The 20,038-nt window shown below is 41.5% G+C and overlaps 1 protein-coding gene across 4 annotated transcripts in view; it reads right to left on the reverse strand.

Moving 5' to 3' along the window:
• The window catches only part of UTRN (utrophin), a 768,906-nt gene that overhangs the window by 446,835 nt on the left and 302,033 nt on the right, over window positions 1-20,038 (reverse strand). For all 4 annotated transcript variants that reach the window (XM_073672652.1, XM_073672651.1, XM_073672650.1 and 1 more), the window contains 3 exons: window positions 16,653-16,770; window positions 9,974-10,179; window positions 6,726-6,880 (listed from right to left, as the gene is read on the reverse strand). In XM_073672652.1, coding sequence (XP_073528753.1) covers window positions 6,726-6,880; window positions 9,974-10,179; window positions 16,653-16,770 — 479 coding nt within the window. The remainder of the gene's footprint in view (window positions 1-6,725; window positions 6,881-9,973; window positions 10,180-16,652; window positions 16,771-20,038) is intronic.

Below are 20,038 nucleotides of genomic sequence, written 5' to 3' on the forward strand. Positions count from 1 at the left end.
CTTTGGGAGTCACCTATATTGCAATATTACTGGATATGTCTTATGACCCAGTGCGGTTCAGTCAAAGTATTGCAGAAGTGCAGAATAAAGCACGCATCCTCAAGACAGTGCATGATAACATTACAATTCATAAGCTAAACTGAGTATGGCTTAAAGGCATGTTGCTCATTTTAAGCATTTCAGAGTGATCCCGGTGGACTTTTATGTGTCAAACATCAACTACGTATACATATGACTCAGATAAGTATCACTTTTTTTAAACCTATGTTCACTTTTGAGCACTATTTTTGTCATGTACAAAACTGCACAAGAATGTGGACCATTGCAAGCCCACTACAAAACTAGAAGGACCTTGACAAAACCTTCCCTTGACTCAAGAAAAGAGGACACAATGCTGGCCAGGAACTGGTATTGTTCCTTCACTGAAGCTTAGGAGGAGCCCGTCTTACTCCCAGGTGCCATTTGGACTGTCACCCCAGCGGCTGAACAGCAAAGGTTTGCTCTCCTGGGGAGGGTATAAGGTTTGCAGGGAGTGAGGACCACATAAAGGACCCTAGTTGTGACATAAAGTGAAAAAAATAAATAGGTAATGCGCAGTGCGATGTTGCCTGACATCTCACAGAAATCATAAAAACTCCTCATATTGCCTGAAGACCCAGGCAAATAAAGATGAAAGTGCTCAGATGAGTAAAGGGGATGCAAAAGTGAGTTCAGGCACCCCAGGGTTGCCTGTTTTGGAGCCATTCTGCACGTCGGGCTCTTACAGTATATGATCTACACAAAATGTTGAGTACCTATAAGTACATTGCATCATTTATAGTGGTCCCGTGTTACTGCTGGTTTTATAGCTTAGAGTTGGATGGAGCTTTCTGCAGCCTATTGACAGACACGTCCTTAATGACTTAGCAACAAAGTTGAATAGCCATAAAGTAGATTAATGTGCAGTCTTTAAAGGTGAATCACCAGAGCCAACTCTGCATATGCTGAGCAAACAGGGTAGACTGAGAGATTTCAGCTCAGAAGCCAATAAAAAACTAAATTCTACCTTTACCACATGATCAGCATCAGCGATCCTACTTATAGCGATGAGGGAGAGATGCCTGTAAGCTGAACAACAATTTGTCCGACAACTATTTAATATGTATGGAAGTCTTAAAAGGTCGGCCACTGTCTCATGTTAGTGCAGTTTCCTCACACACTGACCAGCACTTCTGTCCATACAATGGCTGCTGGTGGAGGTGTTAGAACCCTCCTGTTAGTTTTTCTATCTTGTGTTTTGCAGTCACGTGACCATCTGCCTTTATATTCCAGCTCCGTCCTTCTGGCTTTGCTGGACTTCAGTGTTGTTTGACTTTCTTGCTAGACTGGTGCTTCGGTGCCTTTCTCTGTCAGTTTGCTTGGTCCTTCTGGGACCTCTAGTACTTTTTGTCAGTTTGTCTTTTGTGTTCTACAACAATTTCTGTTTAGGAGGTGTCCCATTTTTGTCCCAGTCCTTAGTTCTTTTAGGGACCCCTCCCTTAATTCTATAGGTCTTCGTTCAGACTAGCCGAGGACGAAGGTGGGTCTGTTCACAAGGAACAGGCAGCCCGCTACATCGTAGGGATTCAGCTTAGTCTTACTGTAGGGACAGCTTTCCCTTATCTTTCCTTAGTTCTTGTTGCAGATCATAACAGTAGGAGCATGTGCCCAGTCCATCAGCCTTCTTCATCAGAAAAGCAGCTTTTCCCTGTCAGGTGTTTAATAACTGGAGGAGGTCGATTGTCCATCTGTCCATCCCAGAGGTCATAATAGTGCCCTTTGACCTCTGTTGGGCTGGTATACATCTGTATATTTGTGCTGTATGGAATAATATATATGGCTGTGCTATACTATAAAGTCTTCTGTAGAAAGACCTTTACTGGCAATATACACTTACTTTAACAAAGGAGCCTACCTCGTAACTCCAATTGAAGTTTCAACCTTTGCTGTACCTGTTTGCCTGTGCAGACCACTTAACTGACATAATAAACCATATTTCAGGCTGATATTACACTGGAGACTTCAATCCCTCCATTCTTGGAATGAGTAGGGAGGGGTCTCAGCAACAGAACCACCAGCAATTATTATATGTATTAACTATCCTGTGGAGAGGTGATGTTGTTTATGAACAACCCCCTTAAGTACACACCCTTCCCACAAGGGCTTATAATTAGTGTTGAGCGATACCTTCCGATATCAGGAAATATCGGATCGGATTGGATCGGGCCGATACCCAAAAAGTATCGGATATCGCCGATTCAGATACCGGAAACCAATGCAAGTCAATGGGACACAAATATCGGAATGAAAATAAACCTTTTCTTTCCTTGTAGGTTAATTCTACATGAAGGAAAACAACTAACAATAATGTAGAATGTATTGGGGGAGGTGGTTGCCCAAATCGATGGGAACAGTGCTCACAGTGAAACATGAAAAGCCAGCAATTCAGCAGCGGCATACACCGGTACCCGACAATTTAGAACAGAAAGAATAGAGCTTCACACATAGATTAGATAGATAGAAACATGTCAGTCACATATATAATAAGTACAGTGACAGTGTTGGTTACTGTACTTGTCATTTAGTGTTAAAGGATTTATTTAAAAAAATAATAGTGTTTTCATGCAACGTCTCTTTAAAAAAGCCGGCCGGCAATTCAGCAGCGGTACCCGACAATTTAGAACAGAAAGATAGAGCATCACACGTAGATTAGATAGATAGAAACATGTCAGTCACATATATAATAAGTACAGTGACAGTGTGTGGCACTTGTCATTTAGTGTTAAAATAAAGGATTTATTAAAAAAAAAATTGGCGTGGGGTTCCCCGTAATTTTAGTCTCTAGCGGAGTTTAAGCAGACGGCTGGGGCAGATGTTTGAAGCCTGAGAAGGGGGTAATACCCATGGAGCTTCCCAGGCTACTAATATCAGCCCCCAGCTGAATATCTAGCCTTTACTAGCTATTAAAATGGGGGACCCCCCCCCAAAAAAATGACGTGGGGTCCCCCCTATTTTAATAGCTAGCAAAGGCTAGCCAGACAGCTGGGGGCTGATATTAATAGCCCAGGAAGGGTGCCATGAATATTGGCCCCCTCCCAGGCTACAAACACCAGCCATCAGCCGTCCCAGAAATGGCGCATCCATAGGATGCGCCAATTCTGGTGCTTAGCCTCGCTCTTCCCACTGCCCTGTAGCGGTGGCAGTGGGGTAATAGGGCTGGGGTTGATGTCAGCTTATAATGCCAGCTGACATCAAGCCCAGGTTAGTAATGGAGAGGCCTCTATAAGACACCCCCATTACTAACCCCATAGTCAAAGTTACAAAAAAACACAAACACCCAGAATAAAGTCCTTTAATTGAAATAAACACACAATTCTTTAATGTTCTAAATTAAACCATACTTACCGTCACGCCCATTCCAGCTGAAGCGCAGGCATGCTTGCGCTCCTCAGTGTCTGGCTGTGACGGCATCCAGATGAGCCGACAATGAACTCAGCTCACCTCATACACGTCACTGACAGCGTGGGAGAATTCTCCTGCGCATGCGGTGAGCGTGAGAGACTCGGCTCATCTGGATGCCGTCACAGCCTGACACTGAGGAGCACAAGCATGCCTGCGCTTCTCAGTGTCCGCGGGATGACAGGCTGGATGGCAGCTTTCTGCTGCGGTCCAGCCTGTCATCTCGATGTAGCAGAGCTGGAGCTGTCCTGGGAACCATAGAAAGGTAAGGATGATGTTGGTTTATTATTTTTCTTTTATTGCAGGAGATCGTTGGCTTCAGCTGGAATAAGCGTGACAGTAAGCATGGTTTAATTTAGAACAATAAAGAATTGTGTGTTTATTTCAATTAAAGGACTTTATTCTGGGTGTTGTGTTTTGTTTTAAATACTTTACTAGAAATTCTTGGGGGTCATGTCTAATATTGGCGTGACCCCATGAATTTCGAGCTTAGGGCCAGCTGATAATACCAAGTTGGCACTAACCCCTTTATTACCCAGTGAGCCACGGCACCAGGGCCCTGCATGAGTTGGGTACAGCGCCAGAAGATGGCGCTTCTATGAACGCGCCATTTTCCGGGGTGGCTGCGGACTGCAATTTGCAGCGGGGGGGGGGGGGAGAAAGCTTGGGCCTCCCTGCGCTGCAGATTCCAGGCCCCAGCTGCCTAGTTGTACCTGGCTGGACACAAAAATAGGGCGAAGCCCCACGTATTTTTTTTTTTTAATTATTTCATGAAATTCATGAAATAATTAAGAAAAAAAGGGCTTCCCTATATTGTTGTGTCCGGCCAGGTACAAATAGGCAGCTGGTGGTTGGGGGCACCCCGTTCCTGCCTGCTGTACCTGGCTGGACACAAATATAGGGCGAAGCCCCAAATCAATTTTTTTTTAATTATTTCATGAATTTCCTGCTCCTCAGTGTCAGGCTGTGACGGCATCCAGATGAGCCGAGTCTCTCACGCTCACCGCATGCGCAGGAGAATTCTCCCACGCTGTCAGTGACGTGCATGAGGTGAGCTGAGTTCATTGTCGGCTCATCTGGATGCCGTCACAGCCAGACACTGAGGAGCGCAAGCATGCCTGCGCTTCTCAGTGTCTGCGGGATGACAGGCTGGATGGCAGCTTTCGGCTGCGATCCAGCCTGTCATGTGAATGTAGCAGAGCTGGAGCTGTCCTGGGAACCATCGAAAGGTAAGGATGAGGTTGCTTTATTAATTTACTTTTATTGCAGGAGATCGTTGGCTTCAGCTGGAATGGGCGTGACGGTAAGTATGGTTTAATTTAGAACAATAAAGAATTGTGTGTTTATTTCAATTAAAGGACTTTATTCTGGGTGTTTGTGTTTTTTTTTTAACTTTGACTATGGGGTTAGTAATGGGGGTGTCTTATAGAGGCCTCTCCATTACTAACCTGGGCTTGATGTCAGCTGGCATTATAAGCTGACATCAACTCCAGCCCTATTACCCCACTGCCACCGCTACAGGGCAGTGGGAAGAGTGGAAGAGTGAGGCTAAGTGCCAGAATTGGCGCATCCTATGGATGCGCCATTTCTGGGGCGGCTGACAGCTGGTGTTTGTAGCCTGGGAGGGGGCCAATATTCATGGCACCCTTCCTGGGCTATTAATATCAGCCCCCAGCTGTCTGTCTAGCCTTTGCTAGCTATTAAAATAGGGGGGACCCCACGTCATTTTTTTGGGGGTCCCCCATTTTAATAGCTAGTAAAGGTTAGGTATTCAGCTGGGGGCTGATATTAGTAACCTGGGAAGCTCCGTGGGTATTACCCCCTTCCCAGGCTTCAAATATCTGCCCCAGCCGTCTGCTTAACCTCCGCTAGAGACTAAAATTACGGGGAACCCCATGCCAATTTTTTTTTTAATAAATCCTTTATTTTAACACTAAATGACAAGTACAGTAACCAACACTGTCACTGTACTTATATATGTGACTGACATGTTTCTATCTATCTAATATATGTGTGAAGCTCTATTCTTTCTGTTCTAAATTGTCGGGTACCGGTATATGCCGCTGATGAATTGCCGGCTTTTCAAGTTTCACTGTGAGCACTGTTCCCATCGATTTGGGCAACCACTGTAATGCCACAACCACCATGGCTGTGGCATTAATGTCTTAAAAAAATATTAATTCCTGCTATTCCATTTAATTGTAATGTAAGGGAGATAATGTAATGTCAGCGCTTGAGCAGGAGAATTCTCCCACGCTGAGATGGCATTCTGATGACAGGCTGGATCGCAGCTGAGCGCTGCCATCCAGCTTTTCATCCTTCAGAGACACTGCAGAGCGCAGGCATTATGTGAACTTCCGATTCCGGTATTCGATATTGTAAAAGTATCGGAACTCCGATACAGCGAATATCGGTCGATACCCGATATTTCAGTATCGGAATGCTCAACACTACTTATAATCTAAAAGCTAAGGGCTACAGAAACAGTAGGTGGGGGTAGGTTCTGTACTTATGGCGGTAACGCAGCATCAGGCTGTCGGTTATTCTGTAGAGATGGGTTTTTATGTTGCTTTTCAAAGTTTTGAAAATTTGGGGGGATCTGATCGGTCAGGGTAACACTTTTGATAGTATGGGGGATGCACAAAAAAATCTTGGGATACAGCAGTGTGAGGAGGAGACAAGTGGTGAGTGAAGTAAAAGATACTGAGGATGGAGATTACGTGTGGGCGTAGAGTTGGTAAGAATCGATTCGCAGGAACAGTCCAGTGGCCATGTTGGTAGACTGTAGCTGCTGGATAAGAGCCCTGAGAACTGCCTCCTGCCTCCCGGCATTCACAGCTTCTCTTTTGATTACCTGGCCTGGGGCAACGTCACATGTGTGTCACATCGCAACAATGATGTCACACCAGGCTGGCTAATCAAATGAAGAGCAACGGATGTCGGGTGGAAGGAGGCAGGTCTCAGGGCTCCATTCAGTGGCCACATGTTACTGACGTGGCTGATAGCCATGCAAATCGATTCACACCAACTCTAGTGAGGAGATATCAGAAGGTTAGGTCAGGGATGATTGGAGGTGACAGTCTGGGGTCAGCCTTGTAAGTTATTGTTACTACTCTGAGTTGAATTCTCTGGGCAGCTGGTAGCTAGTGACAGGACTGACCGAAGAAGGAGGCAGAAGAGTAATGAGGGGGATTATCGGGCAGCAGGGATGAGGTGTTAAACTGTGCACCATGTTCTCGAGTACTCACCTCTTGTTCATGTTCACCCAATTCATGTATAAGAGGTCGCTGGCCTCCTTAACTTTCCTGGTGTCATCAGCGCTGTAGTCACGAAGGAGTTTGTTTGAGAGGTCGTTGAATGTATCCATGACAATCTCACCTTTGTGCAAGTCTTGTACTATTACCTGAGAAAAATAAAAATAGATGAAAAACAATGGAGATGCCAGTGTATCAGTGCCTGTCATGGGACAAAAGGTAGTCACCTCCTGGAGATATCTCCTCACATCAAACTCCGCTACAGTCTCCATTTTACCACTTGTTTAAATGTCTTTGTCAAAGAAAAGTCTGTAGAAAGTCTGTGCAATTAGTGGTGGCTCACCCAAATGAAGCTGGTGAGTCAGTAGAGGGTCATTAACAGAATAAATAGTATAGCTCGTCAGCAGATACAATTGACCTGCAGTGTAAAACAGCTGCCAAAATCTTTTACAGCCATTTTAAGCTGAAATGGGTCATTGAACAGCAAGACATGAACTGTAGGCAATCACAGGCTTAAAGGGAAGCTATTGTCTTAAATATATATATATTTTTAAACGTTGGCAATTTTTTTTCCATATCATAATTTGTATTAAAAAAATAGAAATCTTGCACTTTTCACTCTGGTCAGAAGGGAGGGGAGGTGCTTTTTAGATCTATACTGCCTGTTTAAAGAAATAACACATGTACATAGCCATAATGAACCGACCAAACCATGTCTTTTGTATTGAAGTATCTAATGTGTCCGTGGAGAGATCAGGGAGCAGGGTCAGCTGCGACACCACCTATGGTGGATTACTGTGTTATCAGCTGTATATAGAGGTTCTACCTTTCATTATAATCTGGCCTCTGCTGATAAAGAGTATGCTGAAAACACTATCTCAATGGACAGAAGGCATGAGTCTAAAAATAACAGTGGCCAGTATGATAAGTGCAAGATTACAAATGTTTTTTTTAATAAAGAATGCAATTTGAAAAAAAAACCTGCAAAAATATTTTTAAAATACATGCAACACAAATACATGATTTAAACACTTTCCCTTCACAATATATACTGATTGAAAGCAAGAAATATGTAAAAAAAAAACACAAGCTTTCATCATTATCCATCATTGTCCGCAGTTAATGTTATCTGATAATAAGTGACTGGGATCTGTGAACATAGTCAATAATTCAGAAGATCAGCTTTGCAGTAAGCTGAAGATGTTTTATGGCTAGATGTTGCTTTGCGATGATGTTTTAGTGCCCTCTACTGATCTACACAGGAACTGCATGACAATAGCCTTAAAATTTATATCGGCAAATATTTTAGGATGGATCACTTGTTCTACACAGCTGTCAACCAGTATATATCGAATATCTTAAAATATAGAAATTGTTTTTCATATAAGAAAACCAGGACTTCTAGCATCATCCCATGACATATAGCTTGTTGACGTTGTAATAATTTATAGTTAATATTATTATAGCGCCATTTATTCCATGGCGCTTTACATGTGAAAAGGGGTCACAGACTGGTACAAGAGGAGCGAGGACCCTGTCCGCGAGGGCTCACAGTCTACAAATATCATTAGCATTATTAAATTCTCTCTGCTCCAAGAGTATTAATTCTCCAAGGTGAACATTACCTGGTGTAGTCCACGTTCACACGTTCAGTATTTGGTCAGTATTTTACATCAGTATTTGTAAGCCAAAACCAAGATTGGAACAATCAGAGGAAAAGTACAATAGAAACATGTGCACAGTGTCGGCCTGGGGTACCAAGGGCCCACCAGTAACCTCAACTCCAGGGCCCCACTTTTCAGCTACATACATATATGACTTTATTCTCATTCACAAATTTCTATAGCAAAAAACTTTGTTGATTTTTAAATGAATAAGATGCTGCTTATGTCTGTACATAGTGATTCAAGTGTAATGTGCCAAGTACTGCTCAGATAAAAGGCTGGTGGCCAACTCCAGCACAGGGGCCCACCGGAGGATTCTCCTGTTCTCCTGTGGGCCAGTCCGAGCCTGTACATCACCGCTTTACATTTATATATAATGATGGTAGGGTATGAGATATATTTTTTGTCTTTTGTAGGTTTTGCATCTTTTTGCTAGTGTGAACATGCTCCTATTTCTTGCATGTGTACCATCTTAGACCTCAGTTCACATTGCTTGGTTTTCTGTCTTGTTTGCATTCTGTGCAATTTAAGGGTGTGGCATCCCCTTTGTTGAGCTGATCAGTATATATGTAGCTTACCACGGGCCTAGGTGGTCTGGAGTTGGGACCCGGTCCTATTTGTCTACCCTTTTATATGCATTACTTCAACTTTGATATACAGTAAGGTTTTTAATATAGACAGTGTAGGTACCATCCCAATTTAGGGTCACCTTGTCGCTGGTGGGACGGCTTGTATACTTTTTTTGATCAAAAATAGTTCACTAAGTACCCTATATTTAATATGCAACTTTGCTTTACATTTATATATAATGATGGTAGGGTATGAGATATATTTTTTGTCTTTTGTAGGTTTTACATCACCACTTCTGTATTTATCACTCACTCCTGATTTTGGCTTACAAATACTGATGCAAAATACAGACCAAATACTGAATGTGTGAACATGGCTTTAGGATAACAGTCAGTATAGTCTTGTGCATTGATTTATAGATTTCACAGTCCTGTATTATACATCAGGATACAAGTAAACCTGTATGGCACATTTACTGTTTGAATGTTTCATATTAGTGCATTTTACATTTCTTTGAGATACTGTACAATTGCTTCTTTTATTTCTTTTGGTAGAATATATGTTTGAAGAAGAAACGTTCTATAGTTTCTAGTACACTTAATGTATCTACTATGGATTTTTCTATGACAGCTCAGACTTCCCCATACAGTGGAAAATATTTGGTCCCTACATGGGTGAAATAATGGTTGCTCACATGCCGAATGTGTATATAGATGGCAGATAGGTGTGGTACATAGAAATCTACAAAATATCACTTCCATACTAAGACACCTATATGGTTGCATTCATGCAAATATTATTCATTCATAAACTATGAACTTATTATAAGTTGGACACTGAACTTATCCAAAAAAAAGAAACAATTACATAGTAACAGTTTTTAAGGTTGAAGGAAGACTAAGTCCATCTAGTTCAACCCATAGTGAAAGAAAAATGAAAACAGAAAGAACATGAGCAGAAAAAGAGAGGGGAGAGGAAGAGTGAGGATTGAGGAGAAGGGACATTCACCTTGTTCTCTGCAATCTGTTTGACAAGTGTGTCTTTGGATGTCTGAGTGAGGGTGTAGAGTCGGAAGTCCGTCTGGTCCAGGACACTTTGTATTTCCTTCCTTAATTCATCCCACTTGATGCTGTCGGCCATCATATCTTGTAGCTGCATTTGGCGCATCTCTACACCCTGCAGTGTACTGTCCCAATGGTTCTTTAGCTTTTCCGCTGTGTTATTAGAAAAGATAATAATAATTATAAATGAGGACCCTCTGTGCCTCAATGGTGACAAAAGAGCAAAAAAAGCACAGTAAGAAAACAATGAGTGAATTCGTCATTAGTTAAAATGTGATGGTTCACAGACACAGATTTTTATCCTCCAATCAGACCTACACTAAATACCAAACTGCTGTAAATTATCTGGTAAGATCGGTCTCAAGTAGCAGAAAATCTGTCTGACTCGAGGTGTTCTTTATATCTGTAAAAAAAAATCTTACACCAAGAGCCCATTTAGACAGGCTGATAATTATCAGAAATGTTCATTCAACTGCCCAAACAGGTAACCAATTACCCAATGAATGAGCAAAATGCTCGCTTGTTAAGTAAAGCGATTTTTTGGCAGACTTAAAAACTGCACTTCTTGGCAGCACATTGTCCTGTGCAAACAGCACATTTGCTGCCAATAACATTATCTTCTGTGCGTACAGAACGATCATTTTAACGATCATTCTGTGCGCATGGAAGTTAGGTCAGCCTGTTTAAACAGACCATTAAATGGCTGCTTATTGGCTTGCATGTAGCCTATCAGCGGTCATTTAATGGCCACGGACGGCCAGTCTAAATGCAACACAACAGTCCACATAGTGGTATTTATCTGATCAGTCTGATTAGTGGATCAACTCATAGAAATATAGGAAAGATGCTGCAGAATTGAATTTGCTTTGTCTTTTTAAGCATTATTTGCTTTTTGTGATAACTCACAGGTTTAAAGGGGTAATCTAAGATGACGAAACTATGTCCAAGGACTGAAATTATGATAAAGTAACAGGAGAGACTATATGATAAGCTATACTCATTGCCCTCCATTGCTCTAGCACAGTACCTGCTGCTCTTTGTATACTTAGCAATGACGTGCCCATCTACATTACCTAACGCCAGTCATTGGCCAACACAGTGCATGGCACAAGACCACACAGCAGACAGGCATATCATTGCAGCAGGCAAGTAAACAAAGACCAGCATGGGAGCAGTGGTTATAACAAATTTGTACAGGTTTTTTCTTATTTTATCATATTGTTTTTAGACAATTTAGACAATTTTCTTTATGGTTTTTGAGTACCCTTTTAAAGCAGTTTCAACCACCAAAATGTATGTCATATCATTATGCCTCTGTGGACACCCACCAAACAGGTCCAGTGCACAGCTGTCATCAAACTAAAAGGGGGGATACTTGGAAGAATCTAAACTTAAACACATTCTGGTTTATCTCACACATTTCCATGTACAGTGGGGGAAATAAGTATTTGATACACTGCTGACTTTTCAAGTTTTCCCACCAACAAAGAATGGGGAGGTCTGTAATTTTTCTCATAGGTACACTTCAACTGTGAGAAAGAATCTAAAAAAATCCAGAAAATCACATTGTATGATTTTTACATAATTAATTTGTATTTTATTAAATAAGTATTTGATACAATAGAAAAACAGAACTTAATATTTGTACAGAAACCTTTGTCTGCAATTCCAGAGGTCAGATGTTTCCTGTAGTTCTTGACCATGTTTGCACACACTGCAGCAGGGATTTTGGCCCATTCCTCCATACATATCTTCTCCAGATCTTTCAGGTTTTGGGGCTGATGCTGGACAACATTGAGTTTCAGGTCCCTCCAAAATTTTCTATTGGGTTCAGGTCTGGAGACTGGCTAGGCCACTCCAGGATGTTGAAATGATTCTTATGGAGCCACTTCTTAGTTGCCCTGGCTGTGTGTATTGGGTCATTGTCATACTGGAAGACCCAGTCATGACCCATCGTCAATGCTCTTACTCAGGAAAAGAGGTTGTTGGCCAAAATCTCGTGATACATGACCCCATCCATCCTTCCTTCAATACAATACAGTCGTACTGTCCCCTTTGCAGAAAAGAACCCCCAAAGTATGATGTTTCCCCCACCATGCTTCACGGTTGGAATGGTGTTCTGGGGGTTGTACTCATCCTTCTTCTTCCACCAAACACGGTGAGTGGAGTTGATACCAAAAAGTTCTATTTTGGTCTCATCTACCTACATCACCTTCTCCCATGCCTCCTCGGGATAATGCACTTTAAACAGGCCTGGACATGTGCTTGCGTGAGCAGGGGGACCTTGCGTGCTCTGCAGGATTTTAATTCATGACGGTGTAGTGTGTTACTAATGGTAATGTTTGAGACTGTAGTCCCAGCTCTCTTCAGGTCATTGACCAGGTCATCCCATGCAGTTCTGGGCTGATTCCTAACCTTTCTCAGAATCAACCTTATCCCACGAGGGGAGATCCTGTATGGACCCCAGACCAAGGATCATTGACAGTCATCTTGTGTTTCTTCCATTTTCTATTAACTGCTCCAATAGTTGTTGCCTTCTCACCAAGCTGCTTGCCCATTGTCCTGTAGCCCATCCCAGCCTTGTGCAGGTCTACAATTTTTGTCCCTGGTATCCTTGGACAGCTCTTTGGTCTTAGCCACGGTGCAGAGGTTGGAGTGAAATTGATTGAGTGTGTGGACAGGTGTCTTTTATACAGGTAACAAGTTCAAACAGGTGAAATTAATACATGTAATGAGTGCAGAGTAGGAGGGCTTCTTAAAGAAAAACTAACAGGTCGGTGAGAGACAGAATTCTTGCTGGTTGTTAGGTGATCAAATACTTATTTCATGCCTTAAAATGCAATTTAATTATGTAAAAATTATACAATGTGATTTTCTGTTTTTTATTTTTAGATTCTGTCTCTCCCAGTTGAAGTATAGCTACAATAAAAACTACAGACCTCTCCATTCTTTGCAGGTGGGAAAACTTGAAAAAATTGGCAGTGTATCAAGTACTTATTTTCCCCACTGCATGACCCCTTGTGGTTTTGCTGCCTTCAGTCTGAATCTACAATGTGCACGTTCCAATAAGAACAAGTTAAACCATTGCATGAACAGGTGTGTTCAGAATTTTGACTGGTACTGTTTTTCTGCCTTTCTACAGAAAACCACACAAGCCTTTGCTAGTGGCACCTCTGTATCCATGTTCCAGGGTTTCAGATGTAAGTCACTTATGGAGTCAGGAATGTGGATTCGGATATGGTGTGAAAAAAGACTTACCCAGGAGGAGTTGAAAGACAAATTATTTATGGAATTTCTGTGTTTTATCTTTCCAAGCATTGCAGTAGTTCAGGGGATTTTTATGATTCCCTTTAAATGTGATTGCAAAGTCCCATTCATGCTCTTGATACAGTATGAGGAACGAGTAATCATAATTGAAATGTATTATTGGCACTTTTCCACTGTCTTTGAAGTTCCAATTGGGGAATTGGCATGGAAATGTAATTCTAGTTTTGGGTTTCCTGTAAGATGCTTACCATAGACTGGTGCTTGACAATAAGTCATCTGTTACTCAGGATATAGAAAACTCTATTTTGGTATGAAGAACGCACAGAAGTGTAGATTGATTTAGCCGTTGTAAATATAATTGAAATCAGCAAAAGCCGGCATGTAATAGTAATGCACTGAAGCGTTAAGTTTCAATACTCGGAGGCAAGCGAGTCACACTTTCCAAGATGACGAGGCATTATTAACTATATCTTGTCCTGAAGATTGTTACATCTACATAGAAGCTCCAGAATGTAAAGGATTTAGGGTATACCATTGGATGCATTAACCCCTAACACCTGCGTTACTTGGGCTTTATTGACTTTTTACATGTAATGCCTAAAGCTTTTTTACATTTTTTGCTATCAAAGTCATTTTTGCTTTTATTTAATTAGGGGGTGTAATCTATGGTCATTATTCATTTTGATATGTGATGAACAATGGACAACCAGTAGGCTAGCTGTGTTGGTAATTTTGAGCATTGCTTATCACGCAACTTCTTAGAATCTCAGAACCTAATGACACCACTCCAAATTGTCTTTTTGTACAGCAAGAGCCTTGTGTTCTCAGAACCTGCTCTTAGATCTAGTAGTAGACCAGTGATGGGGGCAGCAGACAGAACTGGAGCCTGAAGAGGTCAGTAAATAACTGGACATCAGGTACTTGACTCAAAAATGTACCCAATTTCTGAAATGGGGGCAACTTTCTTCTCTGCCTAGAACACCAAAATGCCTTGTTCCAGGCCTGGGGCAATCCAAATTGTGACGCCCAACATGCAGTTCAGTTGTACAGTGTCCATTTTAGGACATGATCAGATATCAAAGTCAAACATCAGAATAATGCCAGTTTGAGGCTCAATACCCTGTCTTAGAACTGACTTTGACATGTGACTCTGACATCTGACTTTGATAAGTGACTTTGACATCTGAATTTGACATCTGACTTTGATAAGTGAGTTTAAGAAGTGACTTTGACATATGAGTTTGATATCTGACTTTGACATCTGACTTTGATAAGTGAATTTGACATATGACTTTGACATCTAACTTTGACATGTGACTTTCATTGTGACTTGGACATCTGACTTTGACATCTGAATTTGACATCTGACTTTGATATGTGACTTTGATAAGTGAGTTTAAGAAGTGACTTTGACATGTGACTTTGATATCTGACTGACATCTGACTTTAATAAGTGAATTTGACATATGACTGACATCTAACTTTGATATGTGACTGACATGTAACTTTGATAAGTGACTTTGACATCTGAATTTGACATCTGACTTTGATATGTGACTTTGACATCTGACTTTGATATGTAACTTGGACATCTGATTTTTACAACTGATAATACTAATAATAAAAAAAGCCACTGTTTGCTGCTGGGACTTGAACTCAAAACTCTATTCCTAGAAGCCACTGCACTTACCAATGAGCAGTGCACTTAGTTGAAGAAAGCAGTTTTTTTGGGCTTATGAGATCAATCATGAAAATACTCAGGGTGTCTAAAAGTCATTGTGATTCTGATTTTGATGTTTGAAGAAAGTCAGATATCAGACTCACATATCAAAGTCACACATCATTTGAAATTGGTCTGTGTGAAAGTCCGAATGAGTTTCAGACAAGTTTGACCTAAAAATCACATAACCAAATAGAACGCCTAGGTTTCTTCAACTGAGCGTATAGCTCAATGGTAAGTGTACCTACTTCTAGACATAGAGTTTTGTGTTCAAGTCTCAGCAGCGAACAGTGACAATTTTTTTATTATTATTATCAGTTGTAAAAGTCACATATCAAAATCACATTTCAGAGTCACATATCAAAGTCACTTTGATAAGTAACATGTGACTTTGATAAGTGAATTTGATATGTGACTCTGACATGTGACTTTTACAACTGATAATAATAATAAAGAATCACTGCTCGCTGTCGGGACTTGAACCCAAAACTTTATGTCTAGAAGCCAGTGCACTTCCCATTGAGATATACACTCAGTTGAAGAAACCTAGGCGTTCTATTTGGTTATGTGATTTTCAATGCAAACCAGTGTGAAATTGATTGGGACTTTCACACAGACCTCCTCAAAGCCAAATTCAAATGATGTGTGACTTTGATATGTGAGCCTGATTTCTTACGTTCATCAAACATCAGGATCAGAATCACAATGACTTTTGGACACCCTAAGTAAGTGCACTGGCATAGAGTTTTGTGTTCAAGTCCCAATAGCGAACAGTGACTTTTTATTATTATCAGTTATAAAAGTCAGATGTCAAAGTCACATATCAAAGTCAGTTCTCAGACAGGGTATTTAGCCTCAAACTGACATTATTCTGATGTTTGACTTATATCTAATCATGTCATAAAATGAACACTGTACAGTTGGACACCTCTCTTCTCTTGATTATTACTATGGAGTCCCCCCATTCTTATTAAATCTCAGTTTCCATTTTGAGCAGAAAAGTATTAGCGCCTTCATGTTGAAGGGAAGTCTACAGAATTTCTGCAGCTCACACAGAGAGTTAAAGGGTTTTCTTGCTTTGGAAAACATCGGTCCCTGGCTGCAGTTTGTTTTAGAAAAAAAAAAATGGTTCTCCACTCACCCTCCCTGGGTTCAGCGCTAAGTCTCCACCGCTGCTACTGGTCTCTGTCATTGTCGGCAGTGCCAAGATGATGCCGAAGAAGCTGCAGCCAGTAACTAAGCTCAACGTTACGTCAGCCCTGCAGGCAATAACAAACACCGGGAGCAGTGGCGGAGACTTAGCGCTGGACCCGGAGTAAAGAAAAGTTTGCTTGTTTTTTTTAAACACACTGCACCTGGGGTACAAGAGTTTTCCAAAACTGGAAAACCTCTTGAAGGATGTGCACAGACAGCTAATTGGCTGTGTGTAACCTAGCTGCTGATAGGTGCCGCACACTGCTGAGATGCCCTGCTCTCAATGAGACAGGTAGATCTGCTTTATTCAGTGTTTGGGAAAGAATACAGTGAGCAATATACAAATAAACTGAAAAGTACAAGGGACTAGAGCCTATGGACATCACAGTCAGGAGTAGTTGTTATGTAGATCAGAATAGGACAATTAGGAAGTATTACAACTTACATTTTTCTGTGATAGATGTTCTGACATCAAGGCTGGAAGTTTTATTCTTCACATTTTGAGCTAATGTAAAGACAGACTCAAGTTGTGGGTGGCGCTGTTCCATATCTTCTTTAGTTATCTAAATATAAACATAATTAATATCAATTTAGATCATTTTTGCATTTGAGCAAAATTTTACTTCTATTTAATAAACTCATTTCAGCAGGTTAAGATTAATGGATGATACATTGATTGGCTACAGCCAATCACTGAGCGCAACAGCAAAGACCCGGGCAGGATGAGTAATATCTATGTTTGTTGTTTTTCAAGTATCTGATCATTTGGGTACAAGTTTTTTTAAAGTAAAAAACTTTTTATATAAAAACCTAAAAACAATCTACTAAAAAACACAATGATCAAAATAAAGTACAACTCCTCCAATATAAAGAAATTACATGAAAAGGAATCTGTCACCAGGTTTTTACTGCCCATTGTGATAGCAGCATGACTTAGGGGCAGTTACCCTGATTCCAGTGATGGGCTACTTGCTATAGTTTTGATTAAAAACGGTTTTATCCCCTGAAGATCTACCATTTCTCTGAACTTGGAGCTCTGTATAACCCACCCACACCACTGATTGACAGCGTTCTGCTTATGCACAATGTACACAGCAGTCAATCAGGGGAGTGGACGTGGCTGGACTACCTGGCAGCAGATTTACTAGTCCTCTAGTGATGATCTCCTGCTGATAACACAGATTTTATAAAAACTACATTAATCAGACCAGTAAATTACACATCGCTGGAATCAGGGTCTCTGCCCCTACATCATGCTGCTCTCAGATTAGATAGCAGAAACCTGGTGACAGATTCCCTTGGCACTTGTAGCTTGTCCTGAGGAAGGAGTTTGTTTTACTTTGAAACGCGTCGACAGTAAACCGCATTCTTTTATCCTGGCTCCTGCTCCTTTCTCGGGAATTATCATTGGTATACTTGAAAAAAAATTTTTTTTCCCTTCTTCTTGATTAGTGGACAGTTTGCAGCAGCCTCATCCAGCACATTGTGTGTTGTGGTCACAAACTGACCAGGTGAGCAATTCCCTGTACACTAGGATAAAACACTATTGCATCATTGTTTCTCCAGCTCTTCTACATGGAGATGCCCTTTAAATGGCACAGACTGTATAAGTTACGATTTAGATACCGGTATGATGGTTAGACATTAGCCAGCTTACATTTCTTTTCTTAACAAGCTTAATGATAAGAATGAAGTGTTTATCAGAGATGTAAAAAAACAATTACATGCTCAGCGCGGAGTTGTATGAAGAGCAATCCACGATAATTATTATGATAATTGCTACCTGTGACTCCTTAACCGCACACACTGCGAAACAAATATCAGAAAGTTACTTTAATCCCTGAGAAGCAGAAGGATTAATAGTGTTCTGACAGCCTATTATACAGATGGAGTAGGCTGCTTCATTTACAAAGCCCCTGAAGACTATTCTTTGAAGAGCACACGGCATTAACTACAAAAAATCCCATAAAGAATGCTAACAGATACATAAGGCTTAGTATATTTCCAACTTGCTAATCACGGGTGGGAGAGCTCTTTCTGAACAGTTATATTTGCATCCTTCAGTTTGTGAATGGTTGATACACAAAGCCTAGAGGAGAGCGCCAACAAGTGCATTTACACCCAATTGGTAGGGGTAATCTTTTGATTGCACCCAAAACTTTGTTCTCATTGCAAATGAAGGACATATTATCCATAAGGCTGTGAATGAATCTATAGCCCACACCCTATTATCAAGTAAGGTGTAACTTTCATGGACTCAGTGAGTAGAAGACCTTTGTGTGGCTATGTATTTAGGGGCTACATACTCAAATCCATACAACGGTAGTCCAAACACCCTATTGTACATGAGTCTCTCGTCTGAGATTATTTTCAATTTGCTAAAACAATACTATATTGTGTAACATGTGTATTGTATAAAAGGGTTATTCTCAAGACATTAGGTTATCCAATATCCGTAGAATAGCTGCGGGTCGGATCACAATGACCACCCACAATCCTGAGATGGAAATGGGCCCAGCAAAGTTGCACTCGGGTTTCTCTGGCAGTCCCATACACTATGAATATTGAACAGGTGCACCCCACTCTATTCTAGACAGTTACAATTCCCGGGTTCCAGAGCCTAGATTATGGGATTGTGGGGGGTTCCAATGGTCGTACGTCCAATAAGTAAATAGTTCTCTCTTCTACCCAACCTTTTAGGAAAAACTCTTTAATAACTTAAAAGGGTTGTCCATTACTAGGACAACCCCTTCTTAAACTAAATGTTCGGCCTCGATAAAATAAAAAACCTATACTCACCTCCCGTGCCGAGTCTGGCTGTGTCGCCACTCGCGGTCCCGAGGCTGTGATGCGGTGGAATGACACATGAGCCTGGTGCCCAATCAGCATTGGCGTCACTGTCTCCGCCTTCGGACAAACTGAACATGAAGAGGAAGTCCGAGATCAGCGGCAGCCCTGGCTTCTGCTTCATGTTCAGTTTGTCTGAAGGCGGATACAGTGGCACCAGCGCTGATCTGGCGCCGGGCATGACGTGTCATTTTACCGCATCACCGCCCTGCGACCGCGAATGTTGACACCGCTGGAAGGGAGCCGGCACAGGAGGTGAGTATAGGTGTTTTTATTTTATCTCATTTAGATCAAGAAGGGGTTGTCCTAGTAGTGGAAAACCCCTTTAAACCAGATAGTTAAATGGGTTGTTGACTATTTGGACAGCCTCTTCTCAATTGCTTTATTCCCCCATGTAAAAAAAATGTCATCTTCGGTGCCGGCGCCGTTCCAGCGATGACCGCACTGGCTCTCCTGAGGCTCGTGTAACCTTGTTAGGTCATGCAAACCTTGCAGCCAATCTGCGGCCACTTCACTCTCACCTCTCACTTCCTTCAGACAAAACTGAACCTGGACAAAGTTAAATCCTCTGAATGTCAATTATCTTCGAGGGCCATGAGAGGGAGCGGATGCTGATTGGCTGCAGAGGTCATTGCCGTCATCACTGGAATGGTGCAGGGACCAGATGTGAGTATAGAGTGTTGTTATTTTATAAGGAGGGAATATAGCATTTGAGAAGGGGTTGTCCGGGTAGTGGACATTATTAATCTGTTTTCATTTTCTAGATGTTTTATTCTATTTTCTGTACAATTATGGGGCAGACATCTTGTTTGAGCTTCTATTAACAGCATTTAGCAATATGCTCTACTGCAGCCACTTGGGCCATAGACAGCAGTAGACTAGCTCTGACTGACTCATTGACTTCTACGGGAGAGTTTTCTGGGCATGCTCTGCGATCTGTGCACAAGTCATTATGGAGGGAAGGTGAACTCTGAGTATCACCTA

This window comes from Phyllobates terribilis, unplaced genomic scaffold (genome assembly GCF_046119375.1).
Source record: "Phyllobates terribilis strain yellow unplaced genomic scaffold, ASM4611937v1 Scaffold_3__8_contigs__length_932513732, whole genome shotgun sequence".
In the NCBI taxonomy this organism is placed as follows: domain Eukaryota; kingdom Metazoa; phylum Chordata; class Amphibia; order Anura; family Dendrobatidae; genus Phyllobates; species Phyllobates terribilis.